At 39.1% G+C, this 23,736-nt stretch overlaps 1 protein-coding gene across 1 annotated transcript; it reads right to left on the reverse strand.

The window, feature by feature from the left end:
* Positions 1–5,589: 5,589 nt before the first annotated feature.
* SMARCE1 (SWI/SNF related BAF chromatin remodeling complex subunit E1) lies at positions 5,590–23,729 on the reverse strand. Its single transcript, XM_070395015.1, has 11 exons — positions 23,646–23,729; positions 21,417–21,468; positions 21,194–21,237; positions 18,139–18,243; positions 13,350–13,430; positions 12,335–12,466; positions 11,888–12,059; positions 10,054–10,226; positions 8,923–9,024; positions 8,059–8,269; positions 5,590–5,866 (listed from the first exon to the last, which is right to left on the reverse strand). The coding sequence occupies exons 2-11, from the start codon at positions 21,421–21,423 to the stop codon at positions 5,658–5,660; spliced, it is 1,236 nt and encodes a 411-aa protein (XP_070251116.1). The 5' UTR covers positions 21,424–21,468; positions 23,646–23,729; the 3' UTR covers positions 5,590–5,657.
* Between the last annotated feature and the right edge of the window lie 7 nt (positions 23,730–23,736).

Consider the following 23,736-nt stretch of genomic DNA (forward strand, 5'->3'; position numbering starts at 1 on the left):
TAGCTGTCTACACACTTTAACAGCTTATAATTCACTTAATTTTCACCCCTTTTCAGGTTTAACTGATTTGAAATATTGGGTGAAGCCAGACTAAGCTTGGAACAAAGATAATTTATCCTAAGCTTTTTTATGGGAACACATAGTAGATAAAGTTTACAGTACAAGACTGGCAACAGTCAATGAGTTGAGGGCACACAAATACCTAACGAGATGATTCTTAATGTTTGCGATTTCCTTGCTTTGCGTTATCAGCAGTGCCTGGACTAGAACAGTCATCAGTTTGAAAACAGGCATGGACAAAAAATTATTACTTATTTCTGTGGATTCTTTTAAATTTTGAAAATGAACTGTATGTCAGTCAACACCGACTTTGTAGTCATTCAAAGTGTGTGTACATTTTGGGGGACACCCTACAATATTTTACTACTTAATGGTCTGGGATTTGCATTTTAATCAGGGTTTTGTTGAACAATATGCAGTAATTATTAGAGAAGTATGTAGGCCAGTCTGACAAATCAAAACTCAGGAAGTTTTCACACTCAAAAAGCTGCTAAGCGTTCATAATTTGGACTAAAAAATGCAGAATTTGCCGAAACCGGTTTGGCTCAGTGGATAGAGCGTCGGCCTGCGGACTGAAAGGTCCCAGGTTCGATTCCGGTCAAGGGCATGTGCCTGGGTTGCGGGCACAATCCCCAGTGTGGGATGTGCAGGAGGCAGCTGATCGATGTTTCTCTCCCATCGATGTTTCTGACTATCTATTTCTCTCCCTTCCTCTCTGTAAAAAATCAATAAAATATATTTTAAAAAAATGCAGAATTAGGTTGAAGCAGGTGGAACTATCATTTTGTAGATAAAAACCTACATTGGCAATATCATAGGGTCCAACCTAATAGTAAGACATTACGTTTTACCATTGCTAATACATTTAGCATTGTTTTCTACTAAACTCTTGAGTTTTTGTTACCATGCTGATCATAGAAACATGATTACCATCAGCCAAATTAGAATTCAGCACGACTTCTTCTAAGAAGACTCCAAGTTTATTTTAGCTTATTACACAGTGGGTTTTTCATTTGTAAAGAAGTTAAGCCCTTTAATGTGCAAATCACTGGGAAGTCAGTTGTTGTTCCAGCCAGGTTTGCCCAGCGGTGAAAACCACTCCTGAAACCAGGTGGGGAGCCCGTGTGTGCGGTAGTGCTTAGGGGTGGAGGGGAACTATTTCTGAAATGAGGACTTAACAAAATATAATCCCAGCTTCACGGCCTGTTCACACGAGAAACCAAAGCTTATTTAACTGCAGGCAACAGGAGTTTCACGCTGTCAGCACCAACGGTCTAAAACCCCAAACTAGTACCTAAATGTGAAGGGCCAAAACTAACCATCTGGAGGGCATCAGTCAAATTTCAGCTTCTCTTTTCAAATATGGTGAATCAAGCATTGTGTCTTTTTCATAGGACGTTCCCAGTATCCTGTAAAAATGAGGCAGCTCCTAGCAACCTTTCCCGAAAGCTCTGCTTGACAGGGTACATCGTTTTCACGTGTTGCAGGGGAGCCACTTAGACATGCTTGTTGAGATGGAGAAAAATATGAAATTGAAACTCGTGTAAGAAAACTGGGGGGCGGAGGGGGGTTCCCCTCTCTCCTATTTGTTAAAAACTAATTTAACCCTGGCAAGGGTGGCTCAGTCGGTTGGGCCAATAGGCGGTGGGTTTGATTTCTGCTCAGGGTGCATGTCCAGGTTTTGGTTTGATCCCTGTCAGGGTGTGTGCCAGGCAACGGATTAATGTTTCTCTCTCTCTCCCCCCTTCCTCCCTCTAAAAAAATCAATAAAACCTTTCTTAAAAAGCCATATCTTTAAAAAATTAATATAAATTTAAGCCCTCAAACGTTATGTGTTCATATTAAAAATAAATGCACTAAAAATCACGGCTATTTGAAGCAGTAAAGGGACTGAGACAGAAAGTAGTTCAATCCATTTTATAGTTGAAACAGGCTCAGAGTTTAAGTGACTTGCCCAATGGCTATGGGGGAAGGGAGAAACTAAAGATCTTGACTATATCCCACATTCTCAAAGAAACTAGGAAACAACTAAAACACAGGTAGTGTCTACATACATTGCTCTGACAAGAGGGAATTTTAATCACCACCCTCCAGCGCCTGTTACGAGCTGTCAAATCCCCATCTGATTTAAATTTGTCCTTCAGCCACTGCCACAGCATTATGAAAGGCAGATATGCTTGTTTTGAGTGCCAGCTCCAGCTTAGCAAAGGAGCCAGTTCCACCCACTTAGACTTCAATACCATAGATAACCTGACATCTTGCTCTGGCACTGTTTTCCATCCATATTATTTAAATACGAGGGGCCCAGTGCATGAATTCGTGCACTTTGAAAGGAACTGTGGGCCGTGAGGCTGCAGTGGGCACAGGGGCTGGTCTCAGCCCATCCTCCATGCCCCAGCCCGGCCCTTCCCACTGCAGCCCCAGTCCTGTCTGCTGGCAGCCCCGCTGCTGCCACTGCCACTCACACCCACTGACAGCGCAGAGCAATTGGGCCTGGCACCAGCTGCCCCAATCGCCCCTCAGGAGCAGGGGGAGGTGGAGAAGCCCTCAGGGGCGATCAGGGCCTGCAGCTGCCCCTCGCACCTGCTGATAGCACCAAGTGATCGGGACCGGTGCTGGACGCCGGCAGCGGGAGTGAGCGCCAGGCAGGACCATGGCGCGTGGGAGCAAAGAATTTTCAGTAACCACCAGAGGTTTGGCCCGATGACAGCAACTGGCGCCCCACCTTGGTCTGGCGCCCCCGCTCACCTGGTCCACCATCCCACCGCGGCCAACACCTGCCATGTTCCGCGCTCTGTCACCTGCTGCCTATGCCTGCCATTGTCTGCGTGTGCCCCCTGGTGGTCAGAGCACGTCATAGCGACTGGTTGTTTGGTTGTTCTGCTGTTCGGTCTATTTGCATATTAGGGTTTTATATATATATAGACTAGAGGTCCAGTGCACAAAATTCATGCACCTGGGGGGGGGGGCGGGTCCCTCAGCCCAGCCTGCGCCCTCTCGCAGTCTGGGAGCCCTTGGGGGATGTCTGACTGATGGCTTAGGCCCACTCCCCATGGAGAGTGGGCCTAAGCCGTCAGTCGGACATACTTAGCGTTGCTGCAGAAGCAGGAGAGGCTCCCACCACTGCTGCTGCGCTTGCCAGCCATGAGCCTGGCTTCTGGCTGAGCGGCACTCCTCCTGTGGGAGCGCACTGACTACCAGGGGGCAGTTCCTGCGTTGAGCATCTGTCTCCTGGTGGTCAGTGCGCATCATAGCGACCAGTCATTCCGCCATTCGGTCAATTTGCATATTAGCCTCTTATTATATAGGATATTTTTATTGATTTCAGAGAGGGAGAGGGAGAAATAGAAACATCAATGATGAATCATTGATTGGCTGCCTCCTGCATGTTTCCTACTGGGGATCAAGCTGGCAACCAGGGCATGTGCCCTGACTGGGAATTGAACCATGACCTCCTAGGTCAGTGGTCAGCAAACTGCAGCTCGCGAGCCACATGCGGCTCTTTGGCCTCTTGAGTGTGGCCACGAAGTTTCAATTGCACTGTACGTGCGCACCCCCATGTGGTATTTTGTGGTGGAAGAGCCACACTCAAGGGGCTGCAATTTGCCCACCACTGTCCTAGGTCAGTGGTTCTCAACCTTCTGGCCCTTTAAATACAGTTCCTCATGTTGTGACCCAACCATAAAATTATTTTCATTGCTACTTCATAACTGTAATGTTGCTACTGTTATGAATTGTAAATATCTGATACACAGGATGGTCTTAGGCAACCCCTGTGAAAGGATCATTCAACTGCCAAAGGGGTCGCGACCCACAGGTTGAGAACCGCTGTCCTAGGTCGACGCTCAACCACTGAGCCACGCCAGCTGGGCTCCATCCATATTTAACTTCTCTGCCTGGTCTATTAGGGAGTGAACCAAAGAGGACATCCAATCTGCAGGGAATGAGATGGCTTCAGTTCTTAGCCCCACAAAGCCCAATTTATCAGAGATTATCAAATACACCAGTTCTTGGATTCTAAAAGAAACAGGAGAAAGATTCCATGTACCATTTAGAAAGACAGGTTGTTCCCACCCAACAGCTAGTTTCCTCTCCTCCTCACTCAGGAGGCTGAACGTTGAATGGAATCCTACATGGTCAGTGAATTCACTATAAACGAAATCTTGCCTCTATAGAGAAGTTATCTCTATGTAAGCAGACGGCTTACATCTATTTATTGAGCCACATTTTCCACAGAGAGAACTAATTTGTCATAGATTTTTTCTTATTGCTCATATGTAAATGGAGAGACATTTACTTTTGGAGTAAAAGCCCATCCTCCCTATGTGACATGACTATAATGTAGGGAAACTAATTTTCAGTGTCTTGTACAAATGAACTGGCTAGTGCAGCAGCTGGGTGAGATAGGACTGTGAGTATGCACTTTTATAATGGCCGAGTGACCACTCCATACTGTCAGTGTGTTCCAGTAACAAAAATTATTTGCTTGCTTAGCATATAAACATTTAATGCATTAAAAACACTGAGACTGTTTTCTTTTTCCTTTTATTTATTACATTTGGACCTTTAAGAAACATATACCATCAGATATACCACTATTTAGTAAAAATCTATTCTAGTTTTTAGGAAGCATATGTGTCACAAACCATCTCGTTTCTACTCGCTAAAACTTAACTAAGTTTATCAAAAAGGTAGGCTCTGATCTATGGGATCCTGAGCCTTGAGGTTTTGAATGTTTTGATTATTGTAAAAACAATTTCAAGTGGTTGAACTTAATTCCTAGCTGTTTTCTTCTAGAACGGGCCATTTTGAAGTTATATACTCCCTTGCAAGAATATTCAATTCCTTAAGCTTTGTGATCTACTCTGTCTTTGGAAAACTTGATAAAAAAGTAATTTTTTTTTTTTGTACAATAAGGATGAATTGACCAGAACGTACCCAATATTAATTATAACAAAAAGCAGGACAGTATACATGTGCCATGTTTGCTTTAATGACTATTTCATAAGCTGGTGACTACTCTATGGAGACTATTTCTCGATCAATACGATCCAAGCATAGTTGCAGGTACACTCAACACTTTAACACAACTCTTGGTTATCTGACATTGATTACAAATGAAAAGGGCAAGTGAACAAACATATACTCATACATGATTACGTTTTCAAGAAGCTACCTTTGTGGAAGTACACAGGAAAGGGAACTTTCAGGAAGCTGTTGATGGGGACTGAGAAGATTTAAAGCTATGGCTTTGGTAAGCACCCCAGTGAGCTGTAGGAAGGCATTTGTAAGAGTAGATTCTGCAGCATCAAAGGAAAATTCTCCAAAAATGGGCATTTTCTCAATTAATTTAAATTCTGAGGCTTTCAGCAGTGAAGGGTAGAAACAAGATCTAAGGAAGAGAACCATCATCACAACCACTTAAGAAAGGTGACTATGCCATTTGGCTCATGATGTTATATGGTCCAAAAGCTTTGGGTGGCGTGATATGGACAAGAAATATATTAGTACACAAACCACATAACACCATTAAAACTCAAAAACATTTTTTTTTTTCATTTAAAAAAGGATTTAGAATACATAAAACAAGGCAACATTTATTCTTTTTTCTCATCTTCTGGTATGGGATCTGTTGGTGGCTCCTCCACTGTGGCGCTGTTGCTCTCTGAGCCAGTGTTACTGTCACTGGTCCCTTCCTCGGCCATACTGTCCACCCCCTCCTGTCCACTCTCCTTGTCCTCAGGAGTAGATGTGCCTTCTTCACCATTCTGCTGACTTTCTGTTGTTTCTTCAAGGCGTGTCTCCTCTGTAAGCACACATTTGTCATTGTTAGTTCTAAGACAAAAATTTACTCTTCTAATTAGGCTGACAGCCGAGAGCTCCACTGTCCAACATGTGGCTATTAAGCACCTAAAATGAGCTAGTGTGACTGAGAAAATTTCAGCATGTTTGAGATAATTTGGGGTTTAAGAATCTACTTTTTAACTGTAAATTTATGAAATCTAAATACAGGTCAAGAAGTACTAGTATTTAAAAATTTAGCTTCAAATTTAGATGTGCTATAAGTACAAAATACACATCAGATTCCAAAGACTTTATGAAAAAAGAATGTAAGAAATGAATACTTCAATACTTCAAAAAAAATGATTACATGTGCACAGGATGTAAAGTATAGCATGCAGAATACAGTCAATAGTAACTGTGTATGGTGTCAGGTGAGTACCAGACTTCTCAGGGGAAACATTTTATAAATTTTATGTCTATATACTGGAAGCTAATATAAAATAATATTGAATGCCAACTGTAATTGAAAAGAGAAGTTAATTACATGTTGAAATGATATTGTCTAGGATATACTGGGTTAATTAAATATACGTTTAAAATTAATGTCACTTGTTTTGCTTTACTTTGAAAAACTGTTAGTGAAAATGTAGTCACACAGTGACTTACATGTATTTCTACTGGACAATGCTGTCATGGAGTGCTTTGTATTTAAGGAGTAAGAAAGTGCGTGTGGAAATGATATAAGGTCAGTATTTTAGGTATCTCATTAATAGTCATGTTGGGCTGTTTTCTATAAGAAATCAAGAGCATGAGGTTTTTGCTCTAATAGGCTCGATTTTCTTCAGTTTTTTTCCGTTAGGCTAGAAGGATAAAAATCTGAGTGAAGACCTACAGGCATGTTCTATTCATAGATGACAAAACAGAGGCAAAGGACAGAGTGTTTCATTTAGTTGCAAAATGAGCAAAGAACCATATCACACTCTAGCTCTCAAACTCTTGCATTAACCACAAAAATATGCCCATGCTCAAATTTTGTTAAGATAAAAAACATGTTCACACAAAACAGAAGAAGGCTCAAATAATGAAACTTAAAAAAATATGACTATCTGAAATGTTAATCTGCTGAATTTTATTTTGTAGAAATATCTGGTAACAACGTTTACATTCCATTAAATGTTTTCCAGATGTCAAATCGGAAGTCGTCAGTTGAATACTAAGCATGATTACTACCCTTCCCACTTCTTATGATGGTCCCGGAGACTTTTGGCTGTGTTTCCCATAATACTTTTGCTTAGTCTTGTTTACACTGTACCAGAAGGTAAGGTAATCTCAAAATTTCAAATAATAACCAATTTAATCAGTATTATATAAGTTTTGCATGGCATTTTTTTTTTTTTGCCTTGAGGAATGCTTTCAGTCAGAAATTCTGAGTACACCTGGAAGTAGGAATTTTCCAGGGTGGGGTCAACAAACTTTTCTGTAAAGGCTACGTAGGAAATATTTTAGGTTATGTGGGCTACAGGTAGTCTTTGTTGCAACCATTCAACTATATGTTGTGGCCCAAAGTAGTTACAGACAGTATGTAAACAAATGGGTGTAACTGTGTTCCAACAAAACTTTGTTTAAAAGCAGGTGGCAGGCAGGATATGGCCCTGTCCTAGGGCACCAATAATGATTTATCTTAACAGCAATGACCACATCTTATTTAAATAATTTTAGCAACAAAGGTTCAAATACTGAGTGCCAATACCATGTCAAACCCAATACTGAATGATTTTATCCGTTAGAACTCACTGAGGCAGGTGCTAGAATACTTACAAATGAAGGAATGGCGATTAAGTAACTATCCAAAGGCATAGTGCTAGCACGTGGTGAAGCAGTGTTAGACCCTGATCTGACTCCAGGGCAGTCTCCTTAACCATCACACTTTATATTCTCAAGGTGGAAAACAACTTGACTCAGTCTGGGGAAATAACCAAGACCTCAAAGAGCAAGACTAAAGATAACATACCACTGCTGTTCTTCACTGATACAAACATGTTACATGAATTTACTTTTAGAAATTAAGATCTGGAAAGAAATGGGTAGGTCATATAAAGCATAACCAAAGAGGTAGCAGGGACACAGTGACCTCTGAAAAGTACTGAGAAAGAGAAATAAAGATTAAAGAGCTGTAAAACCCAACATTGACACTGGTGTCCCCTGGGGGCTTACCTGTCTCCATTGGAATGTTCTCTGCTTCTTTCTTTTCTTCGGTCTTATTAGAGGCTTGTTCTTCCTCAGGAACAATGCTGCTCTGACTGCGTTCAGCTTGCTCTGCTGCCTCCTTCTCCCTTTCCTCCTGCCTTTTGCGAGCCTGTTCCTCTGCCTGGGCAATTTCAGCTGCAATTTTTTCCATATCCACTTCTATTTTTAAACCACACAACTAGTCAGAAAAAAACCAACACAAAAAAATCTCTTAGTAATGTTCTTTTCTTACAATCTCTCAACCAGAAAAAATTACTTCAAAAATGGGTTTTATTGGCTATAAACTATATGTATATGGGAGGAATAATCATGGCTCTACGTCTTCTCTGAGACTCTTGTGTCTATAGGAAAAGAAAGTTGCAGCGCCATGTAACATCAAATATTACAAAATAGTTGGCGAGGCAATACTGAAAGTACTGGATTATATATAAAGTTTCCATTTTATATTTTAGGCTACCAAACACTAGATTTACCTGTTTTAATACAAAGTGCAAACTGTGAACTACATCTAATAAGGACATTTGATAAATAAATTTCAAAAAAAAAAGAAAATAATTCATGCTTGGGTGAGAGTTTAAATTAAAACATCAGAGGATTCTAGAGTCGATAGGCCTAGTATATGTATGCATACTATATATTTCAAACCTATTACAATTTTGCCAAAAAATGGGAATAATTTCATAAAGCAAAGATCTATTGGTTATAGTGAAGTTACCCTTGTTTCAAAGTAAACAATATTCAACAAAAACACTATTTTGGAAAAAAGAATGAGAAATGAAAGTGGTAAGAAGACACAGTGATAAAAGTATAGTTAACATATTAAATTGATACCCTTTTAAGTTCATTGTTAAATGAATCTGTGCTTTCCAGGAATTTCCTCTTCTTTTCCTGGTGTCGCTCCTCTATTTGAAGAAGTTCAGCTTCTAGTTTTCGCTGTAAGACATATGATCACGCTTTATAATTGTTTTATAATTACTGCATTACTTTCTTTAAAGCAAATGTCAAATAGAAAACATGTCTCATTTTTTCAATAATCCACATTTTCTTACAATGTAACAAATGTCCTGAATTGTTTTTTTAAAAATATATATATTTTTATTGATTTCAGAGAGGAAGGGAGAGGGAGAGAGAGATACGAGATAGAAACATCAATGATGAGAGAGAATCATTGACTGGCTGCCTCCTGTATGCCCCCCACAAGCCTGCAACCCGGGCATGTGCCCTTGACCAGAATTGAACCCGAGATCCTTCAGTCCACAGGCCGACGCTCTATATCCATTGAGCCAAACTATCTAGGGCCTGAATTCTTAAATCATTTATTACACAACTGTAATAAATGATTTTAAGCTAAATGTAGCAACTTATTTTAAGCTAAGGTTTTAAAATAAAAGTAAAATGTAGCATAGAGGAATCACTATGACTAGTAAGTATGTGATGTTAAATATTGTTTCAGGCCTGAGCAATTTCAGAATATTGAGTAAAGCAGTAAAAGGTTGGTAGGATGTCTCAAAATTCTCAATGGATAAACTTTCCATTACAGGACTCTATGTTACAGTTTTAAGGATGAATGTATTAAATCTGTGGGAAAGGTCCCCTCCCTCAAGCCTCTTTCCTGAGTCAGGAACAGGTTAGATCAGCGGTTCTCAACCTGTCGGTAGCGACCCCTTTGGCGGTCGAACGACCCTTTCACAGGGGTCGCCTAAGACCATCCTGCATATCAGATATTTACATTACGATTCATAACAGTAGCAACATTACAGTTATGAAGTAGCAACAAAAATAATTTTATGGTTGGGTCACAACATGAGGAACTGTATTTAAAGGGCCAGAAGGTTGAGAACCACTGGGTTAGATTGCACACAGACATATTTCACAGGCGCACTGATGCATTATATAGAACCAGGTCACCTGGGATCTGTGGCATAAGCCCATTTTATTATAACAAATGTTTTGTGACTCTACCTGATGAACCATTAAGGATTGGACCTGTCGTTTGAGGACCTGCATTCTAGCTGTTGTGACAACCGACCGAACGTCTGGCACCACACTTTCACTAAGGATTTCACTGATGAGGCGGTGGTTCCTCTGGAAACGGGCGGTGGCTGTATGCTTCATTGAAAAGCCATCATCATAATCTGGAATGAGATGTTCTGAAAATTAGGTCACCAGTAACCATAAACAGGGGAGTGTAACAATGTACACACTTAATTACCAAGGAGCATGGCTCTCACAAGTGGGTCTAAAGGCCACCATGGGAACCCTGGGGCAGTCACTTGATAAAAACCATACAGGACATGCTGTGCTCATTGGCGAAGGTATTGGTTTTTCTCACAAAATCTTTAAGAGATGATACATGTCAGAGAAAGATTTGGCTGAAACACAAGTGAGATATAAACACGTGTCTTTAGCCTGGAAATCAATGTGAAGTCTGCATGAGACAGCAAAACTAAAATTCTGCCAGTGTTTCACTTTCTTGGTAGTACCTGTCCTTTCTTACGAGCAGCTTTAAGACCCTATCTTAAACTTAAAAAACATAATGGGCAGAAGTTTGAGAAGCAGAGAAAAGGAACCTTTCTTAAAGACTGTTCCTGAGTAATCCCTTCAGTCTGTCTCAATATTCATGCTGTTACTTTCGCCCAGTGAAAACCATTTTCTATTTATGGCTTCTACATTGCTAGCCTTTATTTCCTCTTATACTGAGCCCCATCCTTCTGATTATTTGTAGACTGGATATTCTCCTACCTTTTTTAGGTCTGCATGCTTTTTTTGCATTAACCATTCACTCTGAGCAATTAAGGTCCATGTAAGCTAGTAGAGCTTTAGCACTCCTCATTCTGTTTAACACTTGATAGTTTCTATTCCATATGCTATTCATTATACTTATATCCTATTCTGTATTTATGAGAATATCTGCCAATATCCCAATCTATTCTTTTAAAATAGCATTTTTGCTTTTCTTTTAAGTGTATCAGTTTATTTGTCTTTAGGTGGTATTATTGCTTCCTCTCTCAATGGTGTATCTTCTTTAAAGTTCTTACAAGCATTGTTACCACTACTTTAAAATGGGGTCTTAAATTATTATTGTTTTCTATTGCTTGTAGTTAGAAATTCCAACCTTTTCCATATCACAGCAGCACACAGAGAAAATATTATTTGTACAAGATGCCTGCTATGTGGATGAATATGCCCACAGCTAGAGGTGGCTAGCTCTGGGGCTCCTTACAGCTGCAGACTCTGCCTGGCTGCACACGGCCAGGGGCGCAATCTGTAGACCTGCAAACTATTCATGAAATGGCAACGAGGAAGCTGGTGTGTGTGTGTGTGTGTTATCATGAGCTACATTTATAAATTCTAGTTGGATTTCTCACTTAACTGGGAAAGAAATTTCATAGTGCTTTTTTCCCACTCATTAACTTTCTCTCTTGGGAGTCCTTAACTCAGGACTTGGGGAACCAATAAGAAATCAGGATGTAACCAGAAGGCATTTTCTTTTTAAAAGCAGTTGAGGCAAAATTCTGATTATGGCTCAAAAACCTTTCGGGCATTCTGAGTACAAAGATTTGGATAAATGATAGTTTCTGCTATTTTCTGCACTAAAAAGGGCATTTCCTTTTCTTGTGGGAAATTCACATACAAATCTTACAAAAAACAGTTAATCAAAATAACGAAATGGTACTTAAATTATGCTTTGTTTTCCATTTAGGATGGGAAGTAAAAACTTAAAAGATTTGTCTTATTTTAATTCTCAGAGAAAGCATAAACAAAACCCCACTTTGTTTTTATTATTATTTTTTACCATCCGGATCTTCAGCAGGCTGGATGCTCATGTAAGGTTCTCCTTTCTCCATGCGAGACTGCCTCTGTCGACTTTCTTCCTCTAGAGCGGCTTCGGCGCGACTTTTTGCATTTATGTAAGCGAGGTATGCGGGGGAGTTATGGTAGGCCTTCATAGACTCATTGTACTCTATCTGAAATGCAAATGTTTTTCAGTTTTATAATGAACATTTTGCAGGTTATAATGAACACCTATATTATCTCACAGGAATATCCAAAGACACCATAATTATCTCCTTTTTACAGATACGAAATCTGAAGCCTAAGAAATTAAGGTGACTTGATCAAGGCAGACAAAGCCGCAGTGCAGCCTCAGCTGTCCAACTAGATCTTATGCTTCTTTTCTAAATAATAAGCAAGTGTTCATGCCCTTCCCACTGTATCCATCCCACTGCAGTCCCAACTCTACCTTTTCTGCTTCGTATTCGTTTAAATATTCTTGTTTTTCTTCATCAGTGAGATCTCGCCACATGCCACCAATAATCTTGCCAATCTCCCACAACTTTAGGTCAGGGTTGGAAGCCTTTACTTGGTCCCAGACCTTAAAAAGGAAACAGTTGAAATGTCAGTATTGATGCCTAGAAATGCAGACCTTTAAAAATACTTTTTAATATGAACATTTAAAAATATAAACAAGAGCAGATGGAATAGAATCAAGTCTACGTGTTCTCATTAACCTGCTGTAACAATTACCAACAGTAGGCCAATCTCATTTCCTCTACAGTCTGACGGATTGCTTTAATGCAGATCTCAGACATCAACAATCACTACAGATACTGAAGAGAAGCTAATGTAGTAACATAGTCTGTGTCTAAGAGTTCACAAAAATCCAGAAGTGGTTAATCTGCACAATGCAATGTATCATCAAATAAACATATAATTATGACCAAAAATAAAAAAAAATCTAAATAGTGATGGAAACAGCTAAATGCTTGTCTTTAATAAAGATATTATTGGCTGTATCTATTAAGAGTAATGTAGATTCATCACAAACAAAAAAAGAGGGAAAATTCAAGGTAGTATAAAGAAAATAAAAATGATCATAGCTTACTATTTAGAGATAACTATGTCTTTTGGCTTTTTTCTTCCTTCATATTAGCATGTAGTTGCTATTATTTTTATAAAAATAAGATACTAATACATACAGTAGTCTTATATCCCTTTTTTCATTCAAGATTTTTCTAATGTCATTATTCTCCAAAAGACTATATAACACTGGCTATATAACATGGTCTTAACGATTTCAACATGTTCTTCTTGTTGGATTTGAGCCCTGGAACTTTAAAATCAGAACTAATTTCTTTTAACAACTGCAATTTTTTATCCTTTCCTCTGACTGCACAGAAAAGCTGGCAAAGCCAATCCGAAATTTGATGGGAAGCCAAGACAGCAGTGCCCACTCCTTCTCACTCCTCAGCACCTACCTTTCTGCTGTACCTCATGTAGGGCATCAGCGGCTTATCTGGAGGCTTTGGGGGTTTTGGAATCGTAATACCAGAGGATGCCTACAAAAGAGTTAAAAACATTCATTATTCAATTGCAAGAAGTTCACCCGTAAAATGAAAAGAGAGTGCCTTAAAAAATTCTAATGCGCCTTTCTTCTACTCGTCCATGGATACAAGATTCTTATATTTTCTCCACTGAAAATAGCTATCACTGCAAATTCAGAAATGTTCACATCAAAAGAAAATGAAGAAAATGACTTTACGCACATAATTTTAAAATATTTTACATAGCAGTTCATTGCTACTGCTTTGACAACCTGGCTGTAAGAACAAATAAATTATTACATAACAATTCATACATCAAAAATATATGGTCAAATAGCAAATGTCCCACATTCAGGACTTTACCTGGCACCCTTTTATTTTGCTTAATTTACCATTACACATACAGTCAACACTTGATTATCTGCACCAGAATCTGAATGCTTCAGCACTTAGCCACACTCACACTGTCTACAGGGCACTTTGTATCTATCTGTATAATTTTAGAACGCATCCCTACATAAACAACACTGCCACCACAAAAACTTTCTAAATTCAAAAACAGGCAACAAAAAACTTCATCTCCTTTATTACAACTAGACATTTTAAGTTCTATATTTAGTGGTTTTCTATAAAGGGGATCAAGAAGTGTGAAATAAAGTCACGCCTTTTTTATCCTTAGTGTAGGGGCAAACAAGTTTACCGGGAACAGAAAAATGGCAGACATGGGCCATTATAGAATATCAAGAAACTCCACTTGATTAAAAAAGAAAGAGAAAGATAAAAGATTGGTTCTTTTTATGGGCTAATATCTATGCAGGAGATACCAGATAACTTCCAGTGGGCACCCCACATAACTCCAATCCAAGAATGCCCATTTCTGAACTAAGTCTCATCTTAATATATATGACTCTATTTGCTCAAGGACTCAGAATAAAACCATGGCTGAATTACTTTTATTTCCGCCCAATTTCTAGAAGACCCCCAATATTGATTCTTGCCAGGCAGGGGGGTAAGAAGTGCTGACTTATTCTAATTATCAAGACAGAGATTGGCACATCCTTCTAAGAAAACTAGTGACATTTGGTTCCTTTGCTTTTCTGTTGTTGCTGTGACAAAACCCTAGGGAAAACTCCATTCTGAGCTAGGACCTTAATCACAACCTTATTTTTCATCCATGGGCTCAGAGATTAGCATGTTTGCACCTTACTCCACTGTTTTCAATCAATGCTTCCTTTCACTATGGGGGTCTCCTTCACCCCTATACGCTTTTCAGTAATGGTTTCTTCATACACAAAATTATTAGAAGGCATTTCACCTTTGAAGCAGTATTTCTTCTCTTCTCACTCTTCATATACATTCTTACCACATCTCATGCTGGTGCCCATGCAGACAGACCTTGCTTTTAGCCACAGTGGGCAATGGAAGGAGGTGAGCCTTGGGGATGGAAACTGTCAACAGTGGTGGTATGAAAAGTAAGGGAAGATCTGTCTCAGGGTCTGTAGGAGTTCTTTCAAGGAGGGAAGGGAGTAGGGAGGAATTCCTACAAAGCTAATTTTATATCATAAAATCAGAGCAAGACATATAAAAGTCTGAGTATTCATGCATGAAGTTATTAAAAAGCATTTCCAACTCATAGCCAACACAAATCCTCAGAATTTCATGAAGTAGGTTACAAATAAAATTGAAATTGGGCCAATAATTGAATTTGGTAGGTCATTGTTAACAATTTTTTTTAAAAAAGAGGTAAAGAATTCTAAAATGTCTATGCTTAAATATGTTGAATTAAAACACTTAAAAGATAAGTTACAGTAATATTTGCTCGTGGATATTTTTCAAAGAACTGCATTTATAACATTAATGGGTTTGCCTATTTAGCTTCCTTTCTCCCAAAGGTACCCAAATCGCTCACATACTGAGTCCCTATTTTTATTACATTGACCAATTTACAAATGCAAACGAAACAAAATCGAAAACATTAACAAAGTTAAATTCTAGCTGATTTTGAAGATACTGAAGATTTGTATCATTAAACACCCTGTCATTCGCCAGCTCAGACAGACATTGTTCTACAATGTCCCAATGCCCAGTGGTTATGTTTTTTTTAAAGCTTTTCTTTCCTTGCTGTTACCATGAAATCCATCTCTAGCAGCAACTCTACCTCTTTCCAGTTTTCTGCTTCTAACTGGCAATGCATTGGGGGAAAACAAGTAACTATGCTTGTTAAAATGTGCTTACATAAGAGTAAGGTCCTGGGATCTCCTACACAAAAAGTCCATGATCCTGTGAAATTTATTTTGGCTACTCAAGAGTTTGTTGTTTCTTCCCAATTCTCGGCTGTTTCTCTGGTAGAATCTTATTTAAGGGTTTTCTCCTGGGATAGAATTTCCACTGAAGTACAGAAATAAGTTGTTTTTAACATTTTATCGCAACCTGTTTTCCACACTGTACTTAAGAGAAATTAATCATTACCCGAATGAAGACCTGACTAGGAGTGATTTCCATCTCATAGCTATTACAAGCACTCCAAAAGGTTTCAACATGCTATATAGTTAGTGTCTGAAAACTATTCAAGTGTACAGGAGCCTACAGGGAGCTGCTCAATAGGGATTCACAGAATCATTCCTTCAAATCACTGACTTAAGGCGATTTGCAGGCAATAAAGCCAAATAAGACACCCCCCAAATTCGGCCAAAGTAATACATAGTTGGGTCAACTTAAAATAAAACACTTTAATAATGGACAACATCAGATTTACTGAGCCCTAACATGGCTTAAATTAGATATGTAAAAAAGGTGGTGTAAAACTTTAGGCATAACTAATTTTCTTGAGGATGATTCAATGACCTAAGACAGAGGTCACTAAAAGTTGAAGGGGCTGGAACGAACACAGGCTAAAAGCCTTCATATTTTCTAGGCCGTTAGGTTGAGTCTGAACAGCAGTTTAATTATAATTTAATTTGATATTGAGAGAACAATACAAAGAAAACAAAGAATCTACAAAGAAACTACAAAGAATCCAAACACCAAATTTTCCATGCCCAACAACCCTTTTATCCAAATCTACCCTGAAGCTAATGCCCACTTTAATGTTGTGGTCCCAACACACCCAAGGAGGAATGGAGAGAAATAGGTAATTTATCCAGGTTCCAAGACAGAGAGCACCCTTGCCTTTTCCTAGTAAGTCTCCATTAAAGGATCTCATTTTATTAAGAGAATTCTCACAGATAGGTCCCAGTCAAGAACAAAATGTTTACACAAACCAAAATACAAATGATTCTAATATTACAGTTACCACCATTTCTATTTCTATTCCATTAACATAGATAATCAAGAGCTGACTGTATAGAGCAATTAAAATGTAATCATTCTTGTTTACTTGCTCATGAGTAATTTTCTGCATTAACATGAATGGTCCAAAATTGATTCTGTTCCTTGTTTAATTTAAAATGTTCTTTTATCATTTGATAACCTTGCCACCCATTACACTGATGAAACAACACATTTCGGCCAGAAAAAAACACGTATTGATGCACATAAAATTTGTATGCATTGTGAAATGCATACACACACACACACTTTGTCAGAATTCTTTTCAGATACCACGAAATATGCATGGCACATAAAACTTAATATGCTTATGAAGTACGAATTATGCAGAAACAATGAAAATTTTAGACAAACAAAACCTATCAAGCTAAGCAATATGCTTACCAAGATAGTCTGATAGTAACAAGCTTTTTTTGCTCTAGCTTGACTACAGGGTGAGAGGGCTTTTTGAATTCACAGAATTGAATTATTTATGAATACAGCAAACAAAAACCAGGTAGAGAAGTTTACAGCCATTCTCGGTGGTATAAATTCTCACCAATACCATAATCCAATGTTTGCAGATATTTGGCTTTTGGATTCAATTTATTTTTGATAAATCCTTTTTACAGCTATTTTTTTTCTTTGGTACCTAAACTTCCTTGAATGGAGTTTAAGATGATTCTAAAATAAAAAGTCACCTAATTTTGATTATTTTAGATTTATAATTTACTTGACTTTTACATTTATTTTTTCTTGGATTGATCAGTTAAATGAAACATCTTCAGTTTCAGAAATCATATCCCTTATCCTAAGGATTATAAGCACACTTCTAGTTGTAGATATCTAGTCTGTAGGTACTTCAACTTAATTTCATTCAACTTTTATTCTGCAATTCTTTGATGTGACACAAAAGTCTTTTTCTCTTTTTAACTGAAGACAAATGAATCTCCGAAGGTCAACTATTAAATCCAAAAGACAAATAATTATGTGTAGCAATTCAAACTAGTAGGCCAGCCAAAAAAAGCCAGGTCTGTAAGCCCAGCATTTACTAAGAAACTTGAGTTCTTGAGCCTAATGCCAGTTACCTTAAATGAAAAATAACGCTTCAGCTCAACTAGAGTATCTTAACCATAAGAACTTCTAGGTTTGTCTACACATAGTACAAGCAGTAAGTGCCCAAGGTTTTATCTCTACCAACCACAAAAAAGAATGAAGTTTTTTCTTCTTCATATCCAGATCTCACTACATATATATTTTTTCAGTGTAAGATCATACAACAAATGTTCAAAATAGTCGAAAAGCCAGGTTCAAAAAATTTAATGGCTGTGCTGATGATTCACAAGGACCTAACTCTGAAGGCATTTCTGGTCAATTCCAGTTGTTTGCCGGATGCTGTAATAGTTGATTCTCCTACCGTGACCCGGCTGTTGGTGCCCGGGTTCCCTCCCAGCCTGTAGTTGTTGTAGGCGAGATGACTGTATGGATTGTATCCCACAAACCCTGGTGTGCTGGGCATTTGCTGATGGAAACAAATGAGACAAAAACACGAATGAGAAATGAGCTCAAACGAGGAAAACACAGAAATGAAAAATGATCTGCATATGACATGCAAAAGCAACCTGGATTTAAACAAGCAATGATGTGTTGTAGTTGTTTTTTCTTTCATTGAGAAACCAGTCTGCAAGTGTGTGTTTTTTCCTCTTTCTCTCTCTTTGCAGGGGCCAGCAGTGTTTGTGTGAATTTGAATGTGTGCTTGCATTTTTGGGATAAGCAATACAGTGAAGTGTCTCAAACATTCAGGATTACTTTATGGTCAATAGTATGATATAACAACTTAGCAATATATGTCTGAGAGGAAAGCTTGAAATGTGGTAAACTACAAGTGTGAGAACACTTTACATGCAAAACAAAACATGATTTATTTGACAGTTATGTGGATGCTGCCAATGTATTTGTCTACTAAAAACAAAAACAAGAAATGGACTGCTTTCAAAGACAGTTTTAAATCATTTTATATATGTGAGAAATGAGAAGAGACTCAAATCAGGAAGTCAGAAGTTGTCAATAGAAAAGAACATATGTGAGATTCAATGGATGTCACATACATGATTTCAAAACAAAGACTTGTAAGAAATGCATGGATTTCATTCTGGGGTATTGTCTGATCTTTTTAACCCAGCCATTGTTTTATAGGCTTTCTTTTCCATCTCTTCTTTGATCCATCTTCCGTAAGTCAATCATGGATAATTTCTGCATTTAGTTAATGTGAACTATTTTTCTAGTTGACAGACTTGAACTCTCTCTTTTTAAAAATATAGTTTCCTGATAGCTCTAGTCCTTTCAAAAACACAATTACTCGCTGCAGCAACAGAATTCTTGGCTTTTGTGAATTATGTGTTGATGAGATTACAAATGGGCTCTTATATAGCAGTCCCCTTGTGGTTAATATAATGACATCCAATGTTAATGAGATCAAGATATAATACATAAAAAGAATATAGCAAAGAGACCAAAAGTAGAGTATTTTCCCTAATGAAATTCAATAAAAACAAGTGACAGTAATTTCATTTTAACATGCAATTAACAGTCTTGAATTGTATGATGTAAAATACACTTAACACATTCCAACTAAACTCTAACTGTTATAAAATAAACACAATTTTCTAAAACATGCCGCTGCACATATCCTTAGTCTCTGAAAGATATTCAAGCATTTGATACTCTTTAAAAGAGAACTGATCAATTTCTAATCTATGAAGTTATAGAAGACGCAAATTAAGCTTATTAAAGTAGGCAAAACAGATGAAGTATCAAAGGCACAAAAGAAGTGTATATTACTTAGAGTGGTACATCTGGGTGGTGGAGGTGGTGATGATGATTGTGATGGTGGTGGTTGAAATAATGGGAAAAAAAAGGAAGGAGGATAACTCATTTAATATCCTTTCTGTTGGATGTCCTAATCCCTAGTCTTCTGTATTTATGTGTCAATGTGAAGCTATAATGGTACAGAAATATGACTAAAGAAAGGCAAAAATAAAAAATCCCTTTCTATATTTGAGAAGTCATAAGTGAACACTTGGTTTTGGACTATTTTTATTATCTCAAAAAATCAAGTGTGTGTTCCATTTACTATACACTGCAGAGGCAGTATTTATATAAAAATGACACCTTCAAAAGTTGCATAAAAAATGAGACACTTCAAAATTGAGGCAATAATGTAAGAAAATTAAGTAGGGGAGATAAAAAAAATTGAACCTAAAACATGACAATTATACCAATTCCAAAAATGAAGTACATGGTTAGTTCTTTGAGGTCAGGAATCTCAATTGTTCAACTCCACCTGTATAGCCACGAGCAGAGTGCCAAGGAGATGGTCATAAGATATGTTCTTTGATTTAAGAAAGAAAATAAAGCAAACACAGGACTTTAAGATCTACTGGAAGTAACTTGAGACTATATGTTATAAAAACTGAACTGATTACATGTGGTATAGCATCTCTTTTTAAAAACATCTTACTGAAGAAAACCAAATTGCTGATAAACGTAACTAAAACATTTATCTAAGGGATTAGTAATTAAGAATAGTTATCTAGTGAAGAAAACAAAATTATACAAAGAGGACCTAATTAGTAAACTAGCTTGCAATTTAGGGGGTAGGGGGCTTGAAAGGAGGGCTAACAGCTGTTAAAGAATTGCTTTTGTAGGATATGGTCAAGGTTAATAGTGTTTTGTTTTGTTTTTAAATAAAAAACAACCAGGAATCTATTTCAGCAAGGTCTGAAGAGTTACTGTTAAATTTGTTATATGGATTGGACAATTATTTGACATGCTGACCAAGCTGGATCAGAACTTGCTGGGTGAAAAAATCAGTTCTCAACTATTATTTAGACGCTTTGAAACACATCAAATTCCAAACCAATGATATATGGAGTGGAATAAAATTCAATAGCAGGATCTGACCCACAGATAATAAAATCCTTACTTGAACAGCTTGAAAATAATGATTTACAATGAGTGTTATTATAGAACTGGAAGCTTTATTGTTTGATTTAATATGAAAATTATATATAGACGAGAGAAAAAAATGTAACCAATTTAAGGTTAGGTTTGAAAATAAGAAATGCCAGAATGAGCATTCACTCAATATCAACTTTAAAGACTTTTAATAAGAGATTAACAAGAAAGAAGTGTTAAACTGGTCAGTTATTTCTCATTAAAAAAAAAAAAAAAGGAAAAAAGAACCGAGCATAGGAGGTTGGCTTTTCAGCAGTATGTTTCTTTAAATGTTGGGGTTGGTTCAAAGTAAGATGCAAAGAGTTATTTTATTTAGTAGGAAGTGCTGGTTTTTTTTTTAGCTGAATTTTTCATCCTATTGCTGTGATGATTGAGTGACCCTTCCTGGAAGACATCTGGGTTTTTGTATCAAGGCCAGACTTGGCTATTACATTAACAAGAAAATTAAAACTTACTGTTGCAGGAGCTGGGGTGGGAGGTGGGGCATAAGATGGTCTTTCTGTTTGAAAGAAAATAAATAACTTCTTGTAAACAACTGAGATATAATACTATGCAACAAAACTACCAATGGTCCTGTTTGAAGAAAAAAAAAAATGAGAGTATTTTGGAATTCCCATTTGCTAGGGCATTAGTCTCTTATTTATATAGATTGATAAATATAAAAAAAATGAAACTTACTTGACATTTTGGAAGATTAAGTTCTCAGTTCCTTAAGAATGAATCTGAGACACTAAAATAAAAAAAGGAAAAAAAAGAAAAAAAAAGAGAATCAAAACTCAGCAAGCATGAGAGAATGTTTTCCTAAAGAATAGGGTAGTTTAATTGGTATTTCTTAGTAAAATGACATTATCTTCTAGTAACCAAGCCTTTTGCATATTTAGCTAGTTCTTTAGGTCACTGTGTTGATCAGAATTAAAACGACTAAAACAAAAAATTTTCTTATGCTACTGAGCCACCTCTTGGATGGAAAACGTTGTACTGATGCCACGTACACATTTAATCAGACCGATAAAAATATAATGACAATAGGATGTGATACATTATCAGGGCCCACGCTAAGGAGGCCTGCAGATACTGACAGCTCCCACATCAGCAGCAGCTCTCCCTCCCCGTTAGCCTAGCAACGTCTATTAAAATGGAGCAGCATTTTATTCCTGGAGGCAGTGCAAGAGGTAATTGGCATGCGAATGAGCTTTATATTCCCCCTTAGTGGTAAATAGCTTTATAACTGTTGGGAATAAATTTTTTGAAAGAATCTATCAGAAAAAACCCCACCTCTTATTAACCCTTCACAGCCTGTTGCAAAATTACCCTCTTAGTGGAGCTTTCTTGATAAAGGACCTGGTCAGAATTGCTTCCTCATCTGTATTCCTACCCAATTTACCTAGATCTCTGATACTGTATATCATATCATATACCTGTTAATGTGGCTAGATTGTGTGCTGCCTGGACACAGGGACCGTCTAATTCATTATTATAGTCCCAGGACCTAGCTCAATTCTTAATAGACTCTGCCCTAGTATTTACCAGCTCATGCCTTGGCCGTGCACACAAGCTTGTTCCTGACATCAATATACATCACACGCAGTGCAAACAAAGCCATGTTCACTGTTAGAAAAAAGGCAGATAACTTCTATGGCTACTGGAGTACTTTCCCTCCAACGCTCTGTGCAACAAACATGACTTATTTATTTATTGGCTCCTATTTTGCATTTTAGGGGAGATTCCCTGGAGCCCGAGGCATAAGAGACCTGGTGTGGAAGGAAACACTGTAGTTTATTTTCTCAATGGCCTCAACTGGGTCTCTCACTCTTTCCTTCAGGAACAGGCAGAAACCCCTGCCTCTGTGTATTATTTCCTTCCCGCTCAGGCTCAGGGAGCTGTCAACATTCGGTGGGGGAGCCCTGACAAAGGCTGCCACGAGCTCCCGGGTATGCAGCCCCCATGGCTGATTCTTTTAGTGGTTCTCAACCTTCTGGCCCTTTAAATACAGTTCCTCATGTGGTGACCCAACCATAAAATTATTTTCGTTGCTACTTCATAACTGTCATGTTGCTACTGTTATGAATCGTAATGTAAATATCTGATGTGCAGGATGGTCTCAGGCGACCCCTGTGAAAGGGTCGTGCGACCGCCAAAGGGGTCGCGACCCACAGGTTGAGAACCGCGGTATAATAAGCGATTGCTCTCCCGGGCTCCACCAGACATCCTCAGGGCGGGCTGTCCCCCTGCCCGCCGCCGCCGGACACAAGATACTAGACTAGAGAGGTGTTTGCTGAACACCGTCTGGGGGACAGGCTAATTCATTATCCACATTTCATTTTATTGTCACCAACTACCAACAAGACGGGGACTGCTAGTTCCATGTCACCCATGGAACAGTGGGTCTAGGGAACAGGCCTGAAAACACACCGCCAGGAAGTGCCGGGGATGGGTCCCCGACCCAGGCCAGTCTGCCCTTCACCCTGAGCCACAGCGCGAGCCCTCAGGCCGATGCCCGAACCCAAGGGAAACCACCTTCCCGGGGGCGGGGGGCGGGGAGCGATGCCCACGGGCCCGGCTCCCCCGAGGGCTTGCTCTGCGGTCGTTCCCGGGGGCTGGTTGTGGAGGATGCACGCCCCCCGCAGCCCCACGAACGCGGGGCCGGCACGGCTGCTTGGACCCATTTCGCGGGGTCGGCGGCAGGGGCGAGTCTGGCCGCCCAGGAGGGAAGCCGAATGGGAAACCCGAAAGGGACTCCCCGCCTCCCCCCTCGCTAGGCCGCAGGGAGGCCGCTACCAGCCCCCGGCTCCGCCCCGCGGCCAGGCCTGAACCCCAGCAACCCCCGGGCCCCCGCCGTCCAGCCGCGCCGGGCCCCCGCCGCCGGCCTCCCTCCCGACCCGCCGGGGCCCCGTCGGAAACACTCACCCGCGGGCAGGAAAGGCGCCCGCAGCTCCGGCCTCGCTTCCCTTTGTCCCGCGCACGCCCCGCCCCTCGCGCGCGCAGCGTCCGCGCTCGC

Source organism: Myotis yumanensis, unplaced genomic scaffold (genome assembly GCF_028538775.1).
Source record: "Myotis yumanensis isolate MYYU_CA2020_CCGP unplaced genomic scaffold, mMyoYum1.0.hap1 SCAF_16, whole genome shotgun sequence".
Taxonomy (NCBI): Eukaryota; Metazoa; Chordata; class Mammalia; order Chiroptera; family Vespertilionidae; genus Myotis; species Myotis yumanensis.